The sequence below is a fragment of the Perca flavescens genome, chromosome 23 (assembly GCF_004354835.1).
Source record: "Perca flavescens isolate YP-PL-M2 chromosome 23, PFLA_1.0, whole genome shotgun sequence".
Taxonomy (NCBI): Eukaryota; Metazoa; Chordata; class Actinopteri; order Perciformes; family Percidae; genus Perca; species Perca flavescens.
In genome coordinates this window covers 18,971,864-18,995,088 of record NC_041353.1, presented here as the reverse complement: position 1 = coordinate 18,995,088, position 23,225 = coordinate 18,971,864, and the positions used below count along the sequence as shown (strand labels likewise).

At 40.5% G+C, this 23,225-nt stretch overlaps 1 protein-coding gene and 1 long non-coding RNA gene across 9 annotated transcripts in view; one reads left to right on the top strand and one right to left on the bottom strand.

Moving 5' to 3' along the window:
• LOC114549896 (protein FAM19A2) overlaps window positions 1-13,057 on the top strand; it is a 70,492-nt gene extending 57,435 nt beyond the window's left edge. For both annotated transcript variants that reach the window (XM_028570210.1, XM_028570209.1), the window contains exons 4-6: window positions 6,169-6,293; window positions 6,900-6,956; window positions 13,025-13,057. In XM_028570210.1, coding sequence (XP_028426011.1) covers window positions 6,169-6,293; window positions 6,900-6,929 — 155 coding nt within the window. In that variant the 3' untranslated portion in view covers window positions 6,930-6,956; window positions 13,025-13,057. The remainder of the gene's footprint in view (window positions 1-6,168; window positions 6,294-6,899; window positions 6,957-13,024) is intronic.
• LOC114549897 (uncharacterized) overlaps window positions 1-23,225 on the bottom strand; it is a 116,330-nt gene that overhangs the window by 71,114 nt on the left and 21,991 nt on the right. The window lies entirely within an intron of this gene.

Genomic DNA, 23,225 nt, shown 5'->3' with positions numbered 1-23,225 from the left:
TCCAAAACATTTCTATAACTTTACTTTTAGTCCAGGTTTCCTCTGTGCAGCTTAAAATGCCCTGAAATCTGAGCAAAGCTTTGTGACTAGCATCTAATGACTAGCAAGGACTTTCTTACAGTATCTTCCTTCAACATGCGCTGCAGAATCAAGCACCCGGCTCCCTCAATTTGAGGCACCAAGTGCTACACAGCTTCCCATCTCCACCCTTTTCCTCTTGTCCTCTATTCATGCCCATTTGTTTTTAACTACTTTCTCAACTAAAGCTGTATCTACATGCTCCAAGTTTGATAAACTTCGCCTCCATTTTTTTTAGCTGCGTTACCACAGAGACCACACCGCACTTGGCAAAGACCCACCCTAGTTTGCATCTGATTGGCTAACTTGTTTCATTGGTAGGTGGAAGTTCGATGATTGGTTAAACCCAGCGCATCAAAAACAAATCCCATGTGGACTTTTTTATTTATTTATTTTTCTAAAATAGTCATACGCCAGAAATCCAGCACCTGGCCCAGTACTTTAAGCCCTGCGTTAGTTAGAGCTGCGTTCCTCTCATATGATTGGTATGTGAAATCAATTGACTCGAAAATATTAAACCGCATGCAAGTTTTTGTTGTTTTCTCTCCTCACGGCCGCACGCCAGAGATCCGGCACGATGCTGGAATACTTTAAGCCCTGTGTACAGTACTAATGGAATAGTACTGTATGAATATGAGAATATGAGCAGCAGCAAGTAGTACTATGTTGGTAGCCTATAAAATACTCCAGCAGTGATAAAAGCAGCAGTGCAAGTACTTCCATTTTTGGTTATCCTGTCTGATTCTGTGACTGACGTAACCATGTGATTATATTTGACTGTATGCACCCAGTCAATACTGTCTGCTGAATCCGGCAGCCTTACTAAGAGGCTCCTAAGGGCTTTTCTTTTTAATCACCTATGAATGAAGGTGAAGCTGCCCACTGCCTGACTGTAAAGTCAATGGCCCACAGGGTCTCTTAGCATGCTAATGTGTCAGACCCCCGACTCAGCTCAAGTGGCTGCTTCACTTTGGTCTGAAAAGCGCAGGTTTCTGGCTAAACTCTGGACCCAATTGTGTTTGACCTATTCCTTGACATTTTAGTATTGACATTTTCTGCAAATTAGAGCGGTGAGCCACTGGCCTCAGTTTAAAGCTCCACGGTGATCTCAGAAAAAAATGTTCCGCACTTAACCTTTTAATTATTCTTTCTTCTACAACCGGGGATTACCTTTAGCTCCTCTTTATATGAATCTCCTCTTTATATGAAGACAGAACATCAGACATCTGAGAAAACCTGAATAGATTTCAATGCATAATTCAAATAAGTAGCCACAGAAAGTACCTGCACACTACTGAATTAAGTTTCTAAAACAAAGTGTCTTGATCGCATGAGGACTTCAAAAAAAGCATTGTCCTACAAGTAAAGAAAACTTAAAAAGCAAATTTAAAATCATAAAAATGACTATATCACAAATGGGAAAACTGATGTGCATTGGCTGAGCCATTGATTTCCTATAGAGGGGGCAGTGCTTTCTAACTTATAAGAATCACTAACTGGGTGTAACACATGGCACAGGTTTTCACTCAATGTCAGATCAACATTTAACCCTGGAATGTACTGTAGTAGTAGGACAGGTAAAATCCAGTGGATGGATTCATTTCAACCTGATGTACTAGATGAATGACATTACTATGGGGACACTAAAAATGAAAATAAATGAAATGCAGAAACTGGAAAGTATTATATCAACAGGGATTCTTAAAGGAATAGTTTGGACAGTTAAGGCCCAGACAAACCGACTAGACGGCCGACCCTCGGCAGAAAAGGCAGTTGGACTGATCAGTCCGGTCAAAAAAGCAGATTGGACGAACGCGTCACGGGGGTCTGGTTTCTCCGGAAATTCAAAGACAGACTATCATGGCGGCTTGTTCAGAATACGATCTCATATTGTACTAAAATAGTTATAGGGGCTCAGTGGTAGAGCGGTCGCCTGCCAATCGGAAGGTTGGTGGTTCGATCCCTGGCCCTGCAGTCCCATGCTGAAGTGTCCTTGGGCAAGACACTGAACCCAGAGTTGCCCCCGATGCTGTGCATCGGAGTGTAAATGTGTGGGAGTGTTTACAGCCACAGCGTGCGTGAATGGTTCCTGTACTATGTTAAAGTGCTTGAGTAAAAAAAAAAAAAAAAAAAAAGCTATTTAAAAACAGTCCATTTACATTTCACCGAAACTTGTTTCTGAAAACATTTTAAGCAAGAAATAGGCCATGCAGTTGATGAATCGGTATTCATTTCAGATCGACAAAGGTCAGTTTAAAAGATTTTCGTCAGATTTTGAGAGACTCTAGTCACGCTCATTCCGGTCCCCGTTTCCGGGTTAGCACTCCACCAATCAGATGGGTCATTTGAGTCCAACTGCAGGCAGTGCCCGCCCCGGCCATTATACATGTCAAATCGGTCAAAATGAAGGCCGATTGGCCCTCGGACGGAAGGACGACGGCATGGAACACACCGAACAGAATCGAATAACTGAAATCGCCAGACTGTTCGACGGCCAAGAGTTAGATGAGAAGATTGACAACACTCATGTCTGTACGGTAAATATAAAGCTACTACAAGCAGATGGTTAGCTTAGCATAAAGACTGGAAGTAGGGGGAAACCAATAGCCTGGCTTTGTCCAAAGGAAAAAAAATCCACCTACCAGCATCTTTAAACTCAATAATTAGCACATTGCATCTCCTTTGTTTAGTTTGAAGAAAAACTGAAGTGTAAAAATGACTGTGTCAGACTAATTATTGGCTGGGACCACATGTATACAGTATAAAGATGGATAAATTGACAGCTCCCCAAAAGTGAAGTCAAAACATCTGGATCGCCCCCTGGTGGCTGGCTGCAGTATACGTCTAAATCCCACCCCCTCCATGTTAGTGGATGGGACATGGGCCAAAATAAAAAGTCGGAAGTACACGTCACATACATTTTTCCCAAAGATGGGTTCTGTCAAATAGTTAGTTCTGATCCCACTGATGTATGGTTAGGGTTATTTTTCTAATAAGTTTGCTTTTTATTAGTTATTTAATGTTATAAAAACGGGGTGTAATGATTGACAGCTCTGATTAACTCGCGATTGGTCGGGTGGTATATGGGCAGTACTTCTATGCTGCAGCCTGGCTGCGGTCGAAAAGTCAAAAAAATGACCTCTTATGTCCTTTACTAACCACTTTTCCTTAACCCCGATGGTAGACGTCATGAGGTCAAGGATGGATGTGAAGGAGAATTCAAAGGGAATTAGGAAAAGACAACCGTGGTGACAAGAGAATCCGACAGCCCTTACACTCGGCTGCATATTTATGCAACGGCGGATGTTACTGGCATGGGTCTGGGCCGGTGGGTTCCACCGTGTCGTTTCATGCCGGTTCTATAAATGTGGACAACCTGGTGGAAATATTACTTAATCTCTATTTTATTTCCCATCTTATTCTGCATTAATTATGTCTGTTCATGTGAAGCACTCGGTGCATGTCATTTTGTTATTATAAAGCACTGAGCTGTAGGCTGTTTATTGTATAGGTGTTCTGCAAATAAAGCTTATTATCATTATTGGTTGCTCGCGCTTACCCTCCTGTCCACTCATATTTATCCACATAAATCCCGATTAAAAATGATGAAAATAATTGTTAAATGAATGCAAGATAAGCAGAACGTGTAAGGCCTGCGAATCTACTGTACATATATATTATAAGGGTTAGATGGTTGCGAGTTGGCTACAGAAATACATCATTCATGAGGACAATATTCTCTAAACTGTAAACGGAAAAGACCGTTGCAGCTCTGCTGTGCGCATTTACGTACGAGGACAGCAGTCAGCAGCGTAACTGCTTTGTTTGTTACTCAGTTCACCACCGGGTTTAAGGAAGAGTGGTTAGTAAAGGACATTGGTCTATTTTTTTTTTTTACTTTTCAACCGCAGCCCCTGACTGCGCAGACTCTGGCTCCAAAATTACAAGATGGCAGCGCCCGTGTCTGTGGTGATTTGGCTTCATTTTGTACAGATGGAGAACGCAGAGACGTCGTCCATCTTCATATACTGCCTATGGCTGGGACCAATAACTGCCTTGAGTCACTGGTTGCCTGACAACTGGTCCCACCTGTCATGTGACCATGGCCTTGCAGCTATCCCTTGAGATTTTCCCATATCTACTGTACACATACATTACATGTCTTTTATCCATTACAATTGCTATATATGTCAGAGGATTCACGTCTCTGGAGCAACTACGGGCTAAGTGTCTTGCTCAGGGACACATTGGTTGATGTACACATTGTAGTGGGAATTGAACTTTAACCCAATCTACTGTAGATTACTTAAACATTACCAGTCTGTATAAGGTACAGTAGTAAGTAAAGTACAGCAGGCTTAAAAATGGATGGGAGAGTTACCCTGAGAATTAATAGCTGTGTAAAATCTTTCCACAACCCTGGAAAACCTTTGTACGATCACATGTTGACAGTCAGACACAGCTACCAGGTTTGGTTTCTGATTTTGCACTTCACAGCAAAACTACAACTCCCCATCTGCTTTACTGTTTGAGTCAGCTAATGTCACACTCTTGCCACAACTATGCTTTGGCCACACTCCAAAGCCACTCAGCCACAAGACTCACTCTCTCATCTCTAATGCTGGCACATGATTGCAATTACAACATGTTAACTTCTGATTAAAACAAACGCTTTGATTTTTCAACTGTTTTGTTTTGATGACAGATGAGTCACAGTATGTGTGGCCATGCAGCTCAGCCCTTTACTTTTAATGAAATATGCAAAAAACACAAACTGATCAGTAATTAATATGAGCTCAAGGTTAAAGCAAATATTTAGAGGTATTTCTAACAACTACAACAGAGACAATAAAATGAATAAAAAGTATAAATCTATTTTTTGCTCCCAGATGTTTTCAGTCTTAGCGGTTTTTAAAGCACCATTAACTGTGAAGTGAAACGTATCCCATGCATTTGATGTATGTTTGGTTATCAATACTCCCATTTCATTTCATGAGAAACCTTTGTGGCTTTTTAATAGCTGCTGTTACACAACCACCATCTGCTTGCAGTTGACCTGATGCACGTTTTACACCACTGCGCTGCTATAACCATGGCCGTGTGGTCCAAATTGATTCCCTCATGTCATAAAGCGTCCATTCTGTGCAATATACTCTAGTGAGGCTTCTGTATTATGTGTGGATTATAATAACAGTGCTCTTCATTAGGAAAGAACACTTGGTGCTGGTGAATGCTGGTGGAGGGGGATGTGGAAAATAGATAATGACTTCTGTAATACGCCAAATTTAAATGATGTCTTGTACAATGGAGTAGCAGAAGCTTAATGCGCTCTTTTTATTGAGACAACTCACTGCAGCAGCAGGTTTCCCCCTCAGACAGCTGGAGTCTCATCTTTTTCCAGTTCCAATCTCCACCACGCAGATATGTACAACAAGTGCGTTGAAATACTCAAAATAGATAGATTTAGCGAGTGTTGCCAGTCAAAATGGGCATCCTACATCCTTTACCAGACTTGTTTGGGATGATTTGATTGGTATTTAAGGAGATGCTTTGTTTCAGGCTTGTAACGTTATGGATGGGAGCTTGAAATATTTACACCGATTAGGTCCTTAAATTAAAAAAAGACCATATAAATCAAAATTGTGCCAACGTTTAGAGTTGAGCATGATGCATTTTAATTTTACCACTTGATTTTAATTTGGTTTGAGTATTTTTAATGATAGTGGCAACAAAAGAGCTAGAGGGCAAACATAAGAAAACATGCCGGCCAGCCCGGCAACACTGACTAAAAAGCATCATCATTAATATACAGTAAATATAGGATAACATTAGTAGGGAAAAATTAATCCAAAGTAATAGGACTTGAATGCGTTCTGGGCGTTGGAGGATACAGTTTGACCAATCAGGATAATATAATGTGTGATTTGGCAGATGCACGCAGATTTGGCATTAAAACAATAATTATCTATCCATTCGTTTTTATCATTTAAAAAAAACAAGTTGTCAAATGTTTTTTGGTGTGAAGGCCTACAGACAACGTGACCAAAGCCATGTCTGACTATTTGCTTTCTGACATCTCTTAACCTGCAGCCTCCATAGTGGAGCAGAAGTGGTGGTGTCAGATGCATCCGTGCCTTGACGGGGAGGAATGCAAAGTTCTTCCTGATCTGAAGGGCTGGAGCTGTGCGACAGGGAACAAGATCAAAACTACCAAGGTAAGTTTAAGAAACAAAACACTTCCACGACAACATATTGAAACCTGTTGAATCTGACCTCGCAACACTTCCAACTCCTCAAAGTCAACCGGCTGTGGCTTCTTTAACAGTCGTCTGCCCAGGCCTTTACCTAAAAACAGCTAATGTTTGCAGTCGGTGCTTGGACCCCCGGGGGGGCTGGGATCAATGGGCTGCCATGTCTCCTTAGCACTTTCAGGCCACTTTGAGCACCCAAACTGGCCAATTAGTCACTCCAATTACCTGCTTTTAACGTTGTAACACGAGGCCCATATCCTTCACCGTGTTATGACGACCCGTAGACTTCAGTTCTGCCTCTCTCCATGTACTTAATTATTTAAACTGTCCACACCACACCTGCCTGGAGCCTGGGGCTATTGATTCAGGGACTTGTCAGGACCTCAAAACGGGATATCTATCCATCCATCCATCCATCCATCCATCCATCCATCCATCCATCCATCCATCCATCCATCCTGAACATCTGGAAATAGAGTTTTGGTTACTACAAGATCTTCATAAGTACTTCAAGTATGAAAGTTAAACATATCTTTTCTTCTGTTTTCTTTAACATCGACGCCTGGACAGATTTCCGCGGACAAAGAGCAGCTTTGGTAATGGCAGAGGCTTCACAGCCGAGTCCAGGTAATAAACCGTTTATATTATATTAATACATTTTATATATATGTGTGTGTGTAGGTTTTACTTGTCCTTATTTATTGTTGTCCTAGCTTCCCAATAAAGTAAAAAAGTACAGAGAGAGTCCCAACAAGGATCGTTAATGTGTCTCATGATTACTTCACTGTACAAATGTGTATGCACTACTGCATTGTGTCACCTCACATTTTCATTAAAACAGACAAGGCAAATGGTATTATTAACCACATTTCCCTGTAGTGCAACTATAACCGAGATAGGGAGCAGAGCAAGAAGAGGTGGACAATCTACGCAGACAACAACCTGTTCAAAGCACCAGCATTACCCGGCGGGTTTATCTCACACACCTTTGAACTCAGATAGAGAGACAAGTTCCCTAAGTTTCAAATCTATCTGCATGCTGCTTGAAGCACCTTTGCGAAGCTTTTGAGGAAACAGCACAACATAAACCTGCAACCTCCAGAGATACTGGCCTCTATCACTCTTTATTATGAATGCATCGATACACACAGGAAACGCCTTGAAAATTCACAGTGTAAATAAAGCAGTGACTGGCTACTACAAATCCCAGGACAAAGCAGGGAATACAAGCATTCAGTTTGGAGCAAATCTCTGACTGATGAACAGTGTCTGCCATGCAAAGAGGTTGAGCTGCAGTGTTAAAAGCTGTACATTTAAAAAACGCCCAAACGGCAGCGAGAGGTAACGATGTCTTTTGGAATTGCAAACACAGACATCTGGAAAGGTAAGAAGAAAAACATCCAACTTCACAGGACAGTTTTCATTACATCCCAACGAAAAAAACTTAAAAAAAAAACAAAGAAAAACTGAAACTCTTAATTGTTGACCTAAATAAGAAGTCACGACTGACATTTCAAAGACAAAACAAACAAGAAGAAACCGAATCAAATTTCCTCCCGTTTGCCATATATCTTATGCATCCATTCTAGTTACCAAACAGAACTATTGAGAGGAATGGTACGCAAAGTCTTGTCTTCATGGGTCTAATGAATTCAAACCCACTTGACCAGATATTTCATTTAGGGAGCAGGTCAATTTCTCCATATATTTGATGAACTCTCCATTTCCGGTCATCAGTCAAGGGAGCCTCAGGTTTGAGCCATATACAGGTTATGTTATTCTTTTTACTACATGCCAACAGCAGAATTGCCATAGGGGTAATCAAAGTTTATCACTTTTGAGATATTACATAGGTATAGAGAACATCAAATCTTACAGGGATTGAGGTTCTGAATACCTCTTCTAAAGTTAAAAGATGGTGTGTACTTTTCCAACAAGTGATCACAACAGGGCAGGAGCAGAATATATGTTTCGCATTATTCATCTGACATTGCCTTCAGCAATCAGAATGAGTAGTTCTGTTCTTCAAAACTCATGCATAACAAATAGTGTTTTCTCTAGTGTTGTGTGGTATGGATTTTTTCTTAATGCAGTGTAACAAAACAGTAACAGAATAAACACCTTTAATTAAACAGAAAGACATACGTTGCAGCAGTGTTTCAATTCCAGCTCAGTGTGAGAGTCTTTACTGCCGTTTTGCTGTCATTTACGGCCAGGTCTCCTCTCATTTGATCCATTTCACAGACCGAAAGCTCTATTGTCAATAAAGATTTAAAAAAAAAAGTGATTCACCGAGAGCCGATGCGGAGCAGAGACAGCTGAGCAGAGAGAGAGGGCAACTCAGCAGTCCACAAACTTGTTGCTCTCTCTACCAGTATTAACTCCGTTTTAACAATGTGAGGCTACAAAAACATGCATGCAAGCTGAAATTCAAATCGTGGTGTTTTGTCGGGATTAAGCTATGAGCAGAGGGAAACTCCACTAGCTGCTAGGCTAATTCAGCATTGTAAAGTGCAATGGTAAAACACTGCCTCAGGGGTTGATGCAAAGACTGTATAAGTGAAGCCAAAACACCTTGATGTTGTGCTAATTTTTCTGATACGTTTGGTTTTTGTTAGTTATTTGATGCTATAAAAACGGGTAAAACATCATAATTGACAGCTGTGATTGACCCGCGATTGGTCGAACGGGTGTATGGGCGGGACTTAGATACTCTGCGCGATCACTACTGTCCAGGTTCTTGCTCCAAAATTACAAGATGGCGGCGCCAGTATCCAGTAGGGCTGCTCGATTATGGAAAAAATAATCACGATTATTTAACACGACTACTCATTAACATTTGGATATAATGGATAGTGTCCAGGGTATAATCTGTTAGTGTCCTTTATCTCACAGAAAGAGTCTTTGGATCAGAATAAAATCTGTTTTACTACTGTGAGTCGCTTCAGCTTTACAGCTACAGTATCATACATCACGTTACACAGCCAATGAACAGTTCCACAGACATAACACAATATGCATCTCACATCACATGTTCACTCACTATGATCACTACTACTGTCATTACGAAAAACATTGTGCCAAAATATCAATACTGTCGCCGTCAGTGGGCTTATTTGCTAGCTAACCTTAGGAAAAATCCAGCACATAGACAGTACCTTAGAGTAACGTTACGTGAAATGGCCAATTTAACGTCCCTGCTCATTTACATACAGTTTAACAACAAAACTAAATGCTGAGGGAACATTACTATGTTTTTCATGTTGTTTTTGAGCAGTATGCCTATGCACCCCCACTAAGCTGGAAAAAGTTTTAAACAGTAAGTGAATACAGCGTGTCGGGGGAATACAACGTCTACTACAGGCAGAGGGACCGCAGGGTTAGCTAACGTTAGCTGTTCTCAGACAACGGAGTTGGTTTTGCCTTTTTTTGCTCACCAAACGCTGCTGCCATCTTTACTCGCGCTGAGTTTTTAAATTCCAGCAGATGATATGCACACGACTTGCCTCCCTGACTGGCTTCGGGAGGGGCGGATGTGCGCATGCTGATGTGTGCATGTACGTGTCATTCAGAACACAAGACAAAATAAGAGTGTTCTTGCAAAACAGAACATGGCCAAAAAAATCGAAATTCAATTAATTGTACAGCCCTAGTATCCGGTATATTTTGGCTTCACTTTTGTACAGTGGGATGAAGCTGAGACTCGTCGTCCATCTTTCTTTACAGTCAATGGTCCATCTCAACTGCGAACAGAGAAAATGTCTGGCTGAGTCCTTCTCTACTGTGTATTATATATTCAATTGAACGTTATCTGTAGATATCACAAGTACTCAATCCTAGAAATAACTGATCCCAAAAAAAATCAAGTACATATGTTTAATGGTCTGTCCATCCTCTTTGTGCAAAGTTTTCTTTCTCCAGAATTCCTTGAACATAGAAAACAGTTGGATGATAACTAAAGAATGATAACTGTGTTAGATTTCATATCAGAGGACATATGCAGTCCTGTAACTTTTACCAGCAAAAACAACAGTGATGACGTCATCACCGCGGTAGCGTCAAGTCACTGCAATATTGCGTGATGCAGTTATCGTCATAGCCCTATTTATCGCTTGTTGCCACTTAGGGCAGTCAAGGTGCAAATCTTTCTAGTTACTTCACTGTGAATATGCAGTGACAACAGCCCCAATGTCTCAACGCTAGGAGAATACTAGTACTTAGAGTACTTTTTGCATTGTGTGTTTGTAACAGATGCAGGTTCTCCATGTTCATAGTAACAGTTGAGCCTGACAAATGAATACTGAATGTTTTCTCCTCCTACCGTCTCATGTTCTCGCGACGCTAAATCAACAAAATTCCTATGCTGCCATTCAAATATATGCAGCCTACGAATTTCCCTCCAGAACAGTCACTTTAAGTGTATATAATTTGAGTAAAAGGTGAATCTCCAGCAAGTGTCCCTGCTTTCTGTTTTTGCTGATTTTACAGGCAGATTCTCACAATCTTGCCTTGTGCAGCTTTAAAATGGACATACTATGAAAATCCCAAGCAAGAATCCATGCCTCGGTAGTTACAATGCAAAACATATTGCTGAGAAGGACACCGTGGTGTGCCAATTAAATGGCTGAATTACACAAACACAAGCCCATGCACCTGCTGTGTTAAATCTTTCAGCCAACCTTACTTGAGGCACTAAATGGAAATGAATCCTTTGCCAGTTAAATTAGCACTTGTCAGCTACCAATTAAACACACGCAACACCCACTGAAGACTTGGTTTTCCTCTTAGTATTTTTAGCAATGTTTCAGACAGTCAGATACTGTTAATGATTCCCCCCTCCACAATGTGATCCATCTCTGAAGACATTTTCTCTGCTGACAAGAAGCGGCTGCGCTCTTTGTCTTTTCAGTGTGGAATTATTCTCAAATTAGTACCACATTAATCACAGTGACAGCTGAGAATGTAAATGACTCTGTAAAGGGAAGAATGTATTTCAGCCTCTACAGAGACAGGCAAAGTGCTGCGACAACCTGAATTTATGGAAACTCTTTACCCTGGGTTTGATAGGATTATGCAGGTTCTCTCGTCAAGTGATGGCCTGGTGGTTTTTGGATTGTTTTGCTTTTCTGCATTAACTGAGGATGATTTATATACGGCACTGTGCAGTGGGGCGCTGCTGCTCTGGCCTGCTCGGTGTCAAATCAGCCAGTTGTGAATTGATCTAACCAGGCTGTCAGAACTGTCTGTTTCCTATCAAAAGTTCAGCATCGATAATGGAGCCTTACAAGTTCAGGCGACGGCTTCCCTCTGTCCGTCAAAGCTACGTGGCGGCTGACAGACGGTTGGAATTGATAGCGGACGTCGTTATGAAGGCCGTTACGTTATGTTCCTCGAGAGTCTTTTCCAGAATGTACTTTTTGAGGAGCAGAGGAGCTGCCAGTCAGCCACTGGGCTTCATGACAGGCAATTTAATCTCAAGGAGAATGGAGGTCTTCAGAGTATCTGACAGCATCGCACTAGGGGAGAGAAAACCTCAGTGTGTAGAGCACAAACCCTTCCTCCCAGATACTGCACACGAGTCCAACTGATAGATCCATGTGCTGTTACATGAAGCCAATACAAATCTTTCAGGAGGTACTGGAGTGATATTGAATATTATATATATCGGAAATAACTCCACAACATGAACTAACACTAGAGCTGCAAAGTTTAATACTGTAGCTTAATCAATTAGTTTTCAACTATTTAAATTAATCTCCAACTATTTTGATAATTGATTAATCAGTTTGAGTCTTTTTATTTTTATTTTTTTATTTTTTCCAGCTTCTTAAATGCGAGTATTTTTTAGTTTCTTTACTCCTCTGTGACAGTAAACTGAATATCTTTGAGTTGTGTACAAAACAAGACATTTGAGGATGTCATTTTGGGCTTTGGGAAACACTGACCGACATTTTCAGGGGTGTTGCTCAAGCCCAGACTTTCTAGTTTAGTTAGGGTGAAATTACTAAATGTAGCCATCATTTTTCTCATGCTAGTATAGCCAGATAAAAGTATTAAACCACCTGTTAAAAAGGGACCAAAAAAGTGGAAATGACATTTACTCTGGTCAAAGTTTTCAGACAGTTTAGATGATGTGTCCCTTGCAAGCATCATGAACTAAAGTTGAGATCTCACACAAGAAATTTTATAGTGACCCTATGGCCTCTTTAGAGGCTATATACTGTACTGTAGAGGAAAAGAAAGGCTAAAGGTCAGGGGTTTTAGAACTTTAGCCTTATCTTTCCTCTGAAGATAATGAGCTTTCTCACAGTGGCAAACTGTGGGAATGAAAAGAGGCTTCGGTGTTGAATAATGCATCGGATTTTGTACCAGCTATGCCAACATTGTTGACATCTCAAATCAGTGTGGGTGGGAGTCTCATGTCTTCTTGCTTGGATTTTCTGTTGATAAAGTTGAGTTTTATTACTGTAGGTCATACTCTTTTCTTTTTCTGCTCTTCGTTAGTCTCTGCTTATGCCAAGTTCTCAGTCCCACTGTGTTACACCACTCGGATAGAGAGAAGCAGGCATTTATGTACATTATAGATGAAAATGATGCAAAGTATCATTGTGCTTGCTTGTGGGGGTCACTTTGTTTGAGTTTTTGATGTTAGCATCGCTCTGATTTCATTTTAACACTATATTTCTCTTTCACAGGTGAACCAACGGTTCTGGTTTTTATTGGACCATCAAAAGAGAAGTAATGCAAAGGACCTTTTCTGTAAATAGAGACTTTCTTCTGGACTGCAATTAATCTTTGGAAAACTCTGAATGCTTCTTCTTGAACTGGATGAACATCAAGCCCTGATCATTCAGCACTTCTTTCTGAAGGACTCCATATGATTAGCTTTACCGGACGACAGGATTTATTCTGCGACATTGTCCTGCTTGTAGTGGAAACCAACGGTGAACCTTGCCTGTGTGTTAATTTCTAGACTAATATGTCCTTTACGGGGGGATTTGCATCACAGGTTGACCAGGGTGAACAGCAGGTCAGTTTGTTGTAAGCATCGCAAATATTCAATACAAAATGTGATTTTCTTTAATCAGTCAATTGTGGCTTTCTTCTCGAACAATGTGTAGTTCCAAAGGTTCAGATATAGATGAAAATATGTGGCTGAGCGGCAGATATTCAGGGTGATTTTCAAAGAAATGCACAACCAAATCTCATAAACCTTCTACACATTGTGTAGACTGATGAACTAAACCAGAGCTGTAAAAAGTTCAAACTGGTCAAACTACCAGTCGTTATCGGACAGAAAGTTGGATCAAGTTGTGGTTTATTTTTTCCTCTGAAAATCACTCTGCCAATTCCAGTCGCTTCTGCCAGATTTTGATTTTGTGTCACAGCTCTGGAGCTCAGATTCTAGACAACAGCAGTATACATTAAAACACACAGCATCTGGTCACTGACAATAATGTTCCCAAAACAGTTTTTCGACTCAAAGTATGATTTGTTGAGTACCTTTCAGTAGGTATTGCTAACACTTCCTTTGTCTGTGTAAGTGATGACATCAGTAATAAACTATTGTTGTGTAACTACAGCCTTGTGTCTCTTTAGCATCTGTATGCTAACACAGATAGTTTTTACATGCCCTGATAGCGGCATGGATCTAGGGATGGCAATGCCGGTCCACCACTTTGGTTTAACAGTCCCTCCAGGATTTCGCGATGGTGCCAATTCACGCGAATTCAACAATCACCGTGACTTTGATGCGACTTGCAATTTTGAACAATCGCTGCAACTTTTCCGCAAATTTGACCAATAACCGGAGTTCAACCAATCCCAGCAGTCCCACGTGCCAGACTTTACATCAGTATAATGTAACTCTGAGAGCCACCGACCAAGCAGGAGTGAGAGAGAGCTTGTTTCCAATATGAAGACGAGACTCGAACATCTCATATTTACCAACAAAACATACAGCGAAAGACCGTGCAAAACATTTCAGACCGTCCAGCCAACCTGTATACATTTCAACATCAATGTATGCTGTAACGTTTTTTCACTCTAAAGTTGCTGAAGCAGCTGCTGTTTCAATCCTGTCGGCTCTCTGCAACGGATGGGGCTGCTGCTCGTGCAGTCCCCCCCCGCTATTGACGTGCACACACACACACAAACACACACACACACACACACACACGGTGGATGCAGGAAAAGCCGGAGATGAGACGTATACGATGACCTAAATTGAGGACAGCTACGCTCGTTATTGTAAGTGCAATGATAAGTTAAAGTACGTTATCAAACCGTATGAATGGGTGTCCCAGACCAGGATAGGAAATTAACAATGTAAAGATCAACACGTCACTGACACGTTCAAATTTGATTCACTCAATAAATTATTTTTTTGCCAAGGAAGATATTTTTTCAAAGGGCCTAAAAGAGTGAAAAAAAGTGAGTTTTTTTTTTGTATAAAAATTCTAGCAGATTTTTAAAAAAATATCTTTGCCTTTATTTTTTATTAACCTTTATTTATTCGGGGAAGGTTCACTGAGAGGCAGCCTCTCTTTTGCAGGAACGCCCTGATCACATTCACAGAGAGAGAGAGAGAGAGGGGGGAAATAAAATGCATCCATGCTGTTATTTACAGAATTTACAATATATTTAAATAGCAGAGGGGGTAATCTTAAGGTTGTTAGGCACATTTATGTCTAATTAATACAAAAGTCCTGCAATAAATTCTACATTTTTGGAGCTCATCTTATTCAGGTTTTGATGACACTGTGTCACAGAGAGGTGATTAAGCGGTTAGTTGTGAAAGTTCTACTCGTGCTGGTGTTGGCTGGACTGCTTTGCTTTGCACAGAAAAGTGCGTCTAATATGAGGATGTGGATAAAATGTTGGAAACACATTTCAACGTTTTGTAACACAACACCACTATGGTTCTTTTGGTCATTTTGCTGCGTTGCTGATTGTGTGTGTTGCATCTGATTAATAATTCCCATATTCTAACCTCTGTAAACAACTTCTAATATAAAAGTAGTGCAAGCCTGTTTGTAAATGGGAGTATCGCTATGTAGAATTTAGGGATTCATAACTTTCAGACAGCTGCAAAATGTTTTAAGTTGCCAAATGACTGCATGAATGAGAGTTCAGTCAAGTTCAATCAGCTGCTTGCCTGTCATTTCTAAGCCCCCGGTAACATCAAGGGTCCTTTCCAAACTTGTCACCTCAGAGGGGATGCTCAAGTTATTAAATCAACAGCCAGAATTAGTTTTTAAAATCATGCAGTGTAGAGAAGTGAGGCGTTTTTTGATGTGAATCCGCAGGCATTTATTTTGAAATGCACAGCCCTGCGTCAGATGTATCCCTGCTCTGTAGTTTCTTGTTAAATGGTTTCAAATGATTGTCTCTCTCATTTCAGCCTTCCTTACCACAACAAGAGCACCATCTGTTATCATGTCTACCCATTCTGAGTCCAATCTGCTTTTAAAAAAATCCTGTGAATAATGACGTTGATGTTTTGGTTTGTTTGTCCCCTGGGAGGGGATTGTTAGAACTAGGGCCTCCTGAAAGTGTTCCAAAATTATAAGAAAAACACAATAACACTTCTCGAGCTAGACAGGAGACAACAGCACCATCCCATTGAGCCACAATTAGCGTCAAAATCCGTACCCCTTTCTTGGACTCCTAACATAAATCTGAAAACAGACACAATAGTTGTTTAAGATTCAGCCTGACTTACCCTTCCCAAGGATATCATCATCTCTGATGTCTATTGCAAATAAACGTCCGTAAACATACGTTTTTCTTCAGTATCAAAGTAATCCAGTGATAGTTGTCAGTCATCGACAGGTACAATGCAAACAGGAACTGCTAATAGCTAATTCGGAATATTTTTAAATGGTGCCAGTTTGCCAAAATGTAAACAAATATAGGCTAATATAAAGAGCTAATGTTGTAGCACACAGCTGACTCCATGGCAACATTACACTTACTAATTACATCCTTTCAGTCAATATAATTTTTTTCCCTGTTTGTCATCTTATACATTAGATGCCCTTAGAACCTGCTGTTCATAAGTTCTGTACCTATACAGTACAGACAAAATCCTCCTATGAATTAATACATGGTTGATGACAATATCTCACCTACAAATGACCCAATATCACACATAATTCTGTTGTCTAGATGAGAGCTTCTTAAATGTTTTTAGCTAAAGACCCCAGTGAGAAATTAGCTCCCCTTGCTCAGGGAAGCGGGCTTATTAAAAAATTTCATATCCTTGTCATAAAGGGACCCACCAGCAACAAGCCTGTAAGTCAATTTGCATCTCAACCCTCTGCTTCAGATTACTGGTGAGGATTTTCCATGCTTTTTTTTGTAGCATTGCTGACGCCTCTCAATTTCTAAATGCTTCTCTTTGGAGAAATTACAAGAAAAAAAAAAAGTTTCCACAAGGGAGACAATTGTGTAACCAGGAGTTTTTTCAGCTGCAGATGCTTGACAGACACAGAGAAATGAGACAATGTGGCAAAGAGCTATTTCTCCAGGTTTTTAAATGGATCTTGGTTTTCCTTTGGTAACATGCCTCTGTGCTCGTTGTAAACACTGCTGCTTGTCTGCGTCTGTCAAACACAGTCACACTGAATGACTCCATTTCCCAGCCTGCCATCCTTTTCCAAACAGAGAGTCTATGAAATGTGTTGCACCGAGAACAGAAGACGAGCGCTGCCTAAAGCGAATTTCTCATGTTTTCACGAGGAGCAAGCGCTTCCTTCAAACATCAAGCTTCAGTCTTTTTTCTTCAGCGGAGGCGTCCTTTGGCAAAACGACAAACATTCCCCGTGAATCTAAAGGCTGCGACACCGCTGGCCTCGGCGCGTCCAAACAGCTTGACAATTGCAGGGTCAATGCCAGACTACCGGTTGGTATGTGAGTCACTTCAGAGGAGTCACACAAGTGTCCGGGGGTGGGGGCGGGAGGGAAGCTGCAAAATACAGAAAGCCTCGCTTTCAAAGCTTTGATTTCTTTCAAGAGATTTAAATGAGGTAAAGGCAGGCAGTTCTCTCTCTTCTATATTTCTTTTTTTTTGCTGCAGTCATTACAAGAGCACATCAAAGGAATCTCCTCCTCTCACCATATGTTGTATAGTTTCATAATCTAATGAGGGTTTTGTAATTACACAGTCCACCAAGGGAATGGAGCTCATTGATTCTCTGGGAAAAGAAATTTCATTTCATTTAATCGTTTTACATAACAAAAGGACTTACATGTTTGAGAGAGAATTACAGATGTGAATGTAAATCACTCTGATATACATGTCTTCTTAAACTTTCCAGGCCAGAGGAGGTGGGTTTAAAAGTGGAGGATGTCACCTGCAAAAGGTACCAACATACCGGCTATTTTTCATCTGATCATGTAATTTGTTTTCCTGGTGCAACGCAGTAGTCTGTATGACATTTCAATATATGCCTGATATATAACTAATGAATGCTGCTTTTATATGGATGCGCCTCACATTCAGCAATAGGAAATCCTGTGATGCATTCATCAAGCCATCAAATGACGAATGAGACTGGCTGTGGTGGAATTATTTATAGGTTGCTGCGGGTATAATAATAAAGTGTTGATTCACAGTAGCCTTCTCACTACGGTGTGTTGAAATCCTTTTAAGCCGAGCCTGGGAACTCCAGTCTGAAACTTTGCTTTGTCTCAGCTGTGAAACCTCCATCTTCTCTAGTCGTGACCAGAATGCAAACAAACTGCAGCTTATGGAAACGTATGCCTGGAGTCTTTATTCTATCTATCATCCAACAATAAAAGAAATAAGCATTATAAGGTAATGTTTCATTGTGTGCATCTGTGAATGTTACTGAAAGTAGTAGTAGTTCTGTACTAGTCAGACAGAGAGAAATTGGATTGGTTGAGTAAGCCCTCAGCGGGCGGGACAAAAACTACCGTCTCTTTTGGCAAAGTAATGCCAGTCTGAGGGTGGCCTAAGACAATAAAATACATGTTAAAGCTTTAGTGCATAACTTTTTTATATTAATGAACATCCGTTACATTCAAGCCATTGCCAAGTAAGTTGATACAAAGCCAATTAAGACTGTCCGCTCCATAAAACTCTGTATTTCTCAGTATGGCTATGTTCAGAAAATTCGCGCCCAGAAACTCAATTGAAGATAATTACCTCTTCTGAAGAGTACATCATGTTTTTTTTTAATCCTCCGTGTCCTCCTTGGTTATAAGCAACTGTGTGGAGGAGGGGTGGGGGTGGTGCGCAATCATGGAAAGCTTGTTTCATGTGGATGGCCCACAGTTTTGTTGTCATTACTTAGAATTCCTCATGGGGGCGACAGAAACTACGCACTATAGCTTTAATAAATCAAAGTACAGTGCCTTGCAAAAGTATTCACCCCCCTTGGCTTTTTACCTATTTTGTTACATTACAGTCTTTAGTTCAATGTTTTTTTAATCTGAATTTTATGTGATGGATCAGAACACAATAGTCTAAATTGGTAAAGTGAAATGAGAAAAATGTGTACATAAAACTATTTCTTTTAAATAAAAAACTGGCAGGTGCGTATGTATGTTATGTATTTGTTATGAAGCCCATAAAAAGCTCTGGTGCAACCAATTACCTTCAGAAGTCACATAAGTAGTGAAATGATGTCCACCTGTGTGCAATCTAAGTGTCACATGATCTGTCATTACATATACACACCTTTTTTGAAAGGCCCCAGAGGCTGCAACACCTAAGCAAGAGGCACCACTAACCAAACACTGTCATGAAGACCAAGGAACTCTCCAAACAAGTAAGGGACAATGTTGTTGAGAAGTACAAGTCAGGGTTAAGTTATAAAAAAATATCCAAATCTTTGATGATCCCCAGGAGCACCATCAAATCTAATCATAACCAAATGGAAAGAACATGGCACAACAGCAAACCTGCCAAGAGACGGCCGCCCACCAAAACTCACGGACCGGGCAAGGAGGGCATTAATCAGAGAGGCAGCACAGAGACCTAAGGTAACCCTGGAGGAGCTGCAGAGTTCCTGAGTATCTGTACATAGGACGACAATAAGCCATACGCTCCATAGAGGTGGGCTTTATGGCAGAGTGGCCAGAAGAAAGCCATTACTTTCAGCAAAAAACAAAATGGCACGTTTGGAGTTTGCGAAAAGGCATGTGGGAGACTCCCAAAACGTATGGAGGAAGGTGCTCTGGTCTGATGAGACTAAAATTTAACTTTTCGGCCATCAAAGAAAACGCTATGTCTGGCGCAAACCCAACACATCACATCACCCAAAGAACACCATCCCCACAGTGAAACCTGGTGGTGGCAGCATCACGCTGTGGGAATGTTTTTCAGCAGCCAGGACTGGAAAACTGGTCAGAGTTGAGGGAAAGATGGATGGTGCCAAATACAGCGATATTCTTGAGCAAAACCAGTACCACTCTGTGCGTGATTTGAGGCTAGGACGGAGGTTCACCGTCCAGCAGGACAATGACCCCAAACACACTGCTAAAGCAACACTTGAGTGGTTAAAGGGGAAACAGGTAAATGTGTTGGAATGGCCTAGTCAAAGCCCAGACCTCAATCCAACAGAAAATCTGTGGTCAGACTTAAAGACTGCGGTTCACAAGCGCAAACCATCCAACTTGAAGGAGCTGGAGCAGTTTTGCAAGGAGGAATGGGCAAAAATCCCAGTGGTAAGATGTGGCAAGCTCATAGAGACTTATCCAAAGCGACTTGGAGCTGCGATTGCCGCAAAAGGTGGCTCTACAAGGTATTGACTTTAGGGGGGTGAATAGTTATGCACATTGACTTTTTCTGTTATTTTGTCATATTTGTTGTTTGCTTCACAATAAAAAAACAAAACAAAAAAACATCTTCAAAGTTGTGGGCATGCTCTGTAAATTAAATGATGCAAATCCTCAAACAATCCATGTTGATTCCAGGTTGTGAGGCAACAAAACACAAAAATGCCAAGGGGGGGGTGAATACTTTTGCAAGGCACTGTATATTCATTATTCTTTGATCTTTGATCTTCTAGAAACAAGGTTGAGGAGAGTCGTGAGAATGAACCAAAACACTAAAGTTGCGGGTCCTAAAACAAACAATGAGCAAAAAGCTCAGAAGAGCAGACTCCTTTCACATTACAGTCATTTGATATATTGTTAAACATAACATGATTGATGAGTGCAGCTTTAACCTATGCATTTATTTGAGATTCACAGCTGCCATTTAAACTTAGCAGGTTATTACAATGAAAACTGAATTTCTTTGTCTTCACCCACTGCAAGTATTTGCATCACGTCTTCCTTAAACAGTTCCCAGACGATTCCATATCTGAAATCGACTCGTTCCTGTAACACTTTGTAATGGAGTAGTGCAAATGAATAGGATATAAATGTCTGCTTTCATTATGCACTTTTAATATAAAACAAATGATTAAATTACAAATTTGGTAATGCATTTTTAATATTATACATCATCCATCTGGCAAATTAGCACTACCAAATTGGTGCCCTCACTTGTACACTGTAATCACTTCTGACAGGTGCAGTGGATTTATACGGGACTAAATATAATTTTCACTGTGAGTTTTTCTAAAATCAGATTAATGAAAGTGTAAGCTTTTACTTGTGATTTATTTAAGTTGATTTCTGATTTGTTCATTTATTTCAGCCTGTTTCTGTTTTTTTGTGTCAAGAACTTAGTACCATATCTGCACTCCATTTCCCAGAATTCCCCTGTCAAACTAACTGTGTGGGTGGGGCTATGATGGCTTTCTTAAATCTTCTGGTGATTAAGTTAGAATTTTCAGTAATTATATGGAAAAACCTCAGTGTTCAGAGCAGGAAATAGAACAAATGAAATCAATACTTCAAATTAATCTGTGATCCACGATGTAGCAGCAAATAAAGTCGTACTGCAGCTGTGAAACACTGGAATTAAAAATAAAGAGTATTAATAAGAGGCATTACTCTGTGCTATAGTTTCACCTAGGCAATGTAATTGGCTAAAGACGTGTTCACCATATGGATGATTGCCACGCACGTTTCATTCATTCAGACCACATGCATTGGTAACTTCTACATAAATGCTTAAACCCCTCCCAAGGACATTCTTTACTGTTATTATAGGTGCTACAGTGATGCATCACAGTTTAGCAGTTATTGTCGTTAAAGCGCCCATATTATGCTCATTTTCAGGTTCATAATTGTATTTTTAGGTTGTACCAGAATAGGTTTACATGGTTTGATTATCAAAAAACACCATCTTTTTTGTTGTACTGCACATTGCTGCAGCTACTCTTTTCACCCTGTGTGTTGAGCTCTCTGTTTTAGCTACAGAGTGAGGCAGCTCACTTCTATCCCATCTCTGTTGGGAGTCGCACATGTGCAGTAGCTAGGTAAGGACTACTAGCTAGCTAGCTAGAGGCACTAGCAGCAGCGTTAGCTGACGAGGGACATGTAAGTAGTTCTATACAATCTATACAGAAAAAGTGATTTCTTTTCATAATATGGGCACTTTAAGAATGCACTCAGAGGCGTTATTCCTATATTTAGTTATCAGATATTTGATGAGGAATAAATCCCTGAGCATATACGCTGACCAGAACTGACGTTATGAACACCATCCGGTCCTCGTGCCAATAAAATGGAGATGTCTCTAATTAACACCAAGATGGATCGCTCCTGTTTGCCGCATTCCCCTGAGCTCTGTGAAACACCCCTTACAGCGTAGTGTTGGATTACATGTGGATAAGACAAAGGAAGCGGGGGGAAGGAGGATTCATCCTGTTAATACTTATAGCACCTGACTTCCTGCGTCTCCGTGTCAAAGTAAGTACATCCACCACCCTGCTCAACATCCCATCACACCAACCTCTCGGATCTCAGAGGGGTCAGATGAAGCTGTACCTCAGTATTGGAGTCCTTCACATTTTCATTATATCAATCATAATTATGTATACTCTTTAGGGCTGGCATTTACACTGCTATTGCCATTAAATATATTTAAGCATTCATGCACGTACCGGATGAAATTCAGAAGACAAGAGCCTGTGCACGCTCATATTTCACCTTATTTTGCGCACATACACATAAGTCACGATTCATGACATGATCTGGAGGAGCCAGACAAAGAGGAAACTTATTTGCAAAGGCACAAGTATAGCTACAGCTACTTATAATGAACACAAGACAGACAGAGTACCTGCTTAAAGCACATTTTCTCTCCCAGTGATTCAGAAACGTGTCAATTGGAACTGAACTCTGGCCCTGAGTTCCAATACCCATACTACCATACTATTTAGTATGCCAGAAAAAGATTTAGTATGTCCCCATTTATAGTATGTCAAATGCAGTATGCCAAAGACACCAGGATGTCCTACAGCATCCAGTAGAGCTGGGCAATATATCGATATTATATCGCTATCGTGATACAAGACTAGATATCGTCTTAGATTTTGGATATCGTAATATGGCATACGTGTTGTCTTTTCCTGGTTTTAAAGGCTGCATTACAGTAAAGGGATGTCATTTTCTGAACTTACCAGACTGTTCTATTATTTGCCTTTACCCACGTAGTCATTATATCCACATTACTGATGATTATTTATCAAAAATCTCATTGTGTAAATATTTTGTGAAAGCACCAATAGTCAACACTACAATATCATTGCGGTATCGATTTTTGGTCAAAAATATTGTGATATTTGATTTTCTCCATATCGCCCAGCCCTAGCATCCGGTCGCATATTGCAGTATGCAAGTCAGCATGCACCCACAATCCATTGTGCATATGAGCCATAGGGTCAAAGTTCAAGGTGCAATGTTGAAGTATAATGTCCTAACAGTACATACTTTGCAAGGGCAGCGGCAGTACATTCTAAAAGTAAAGAG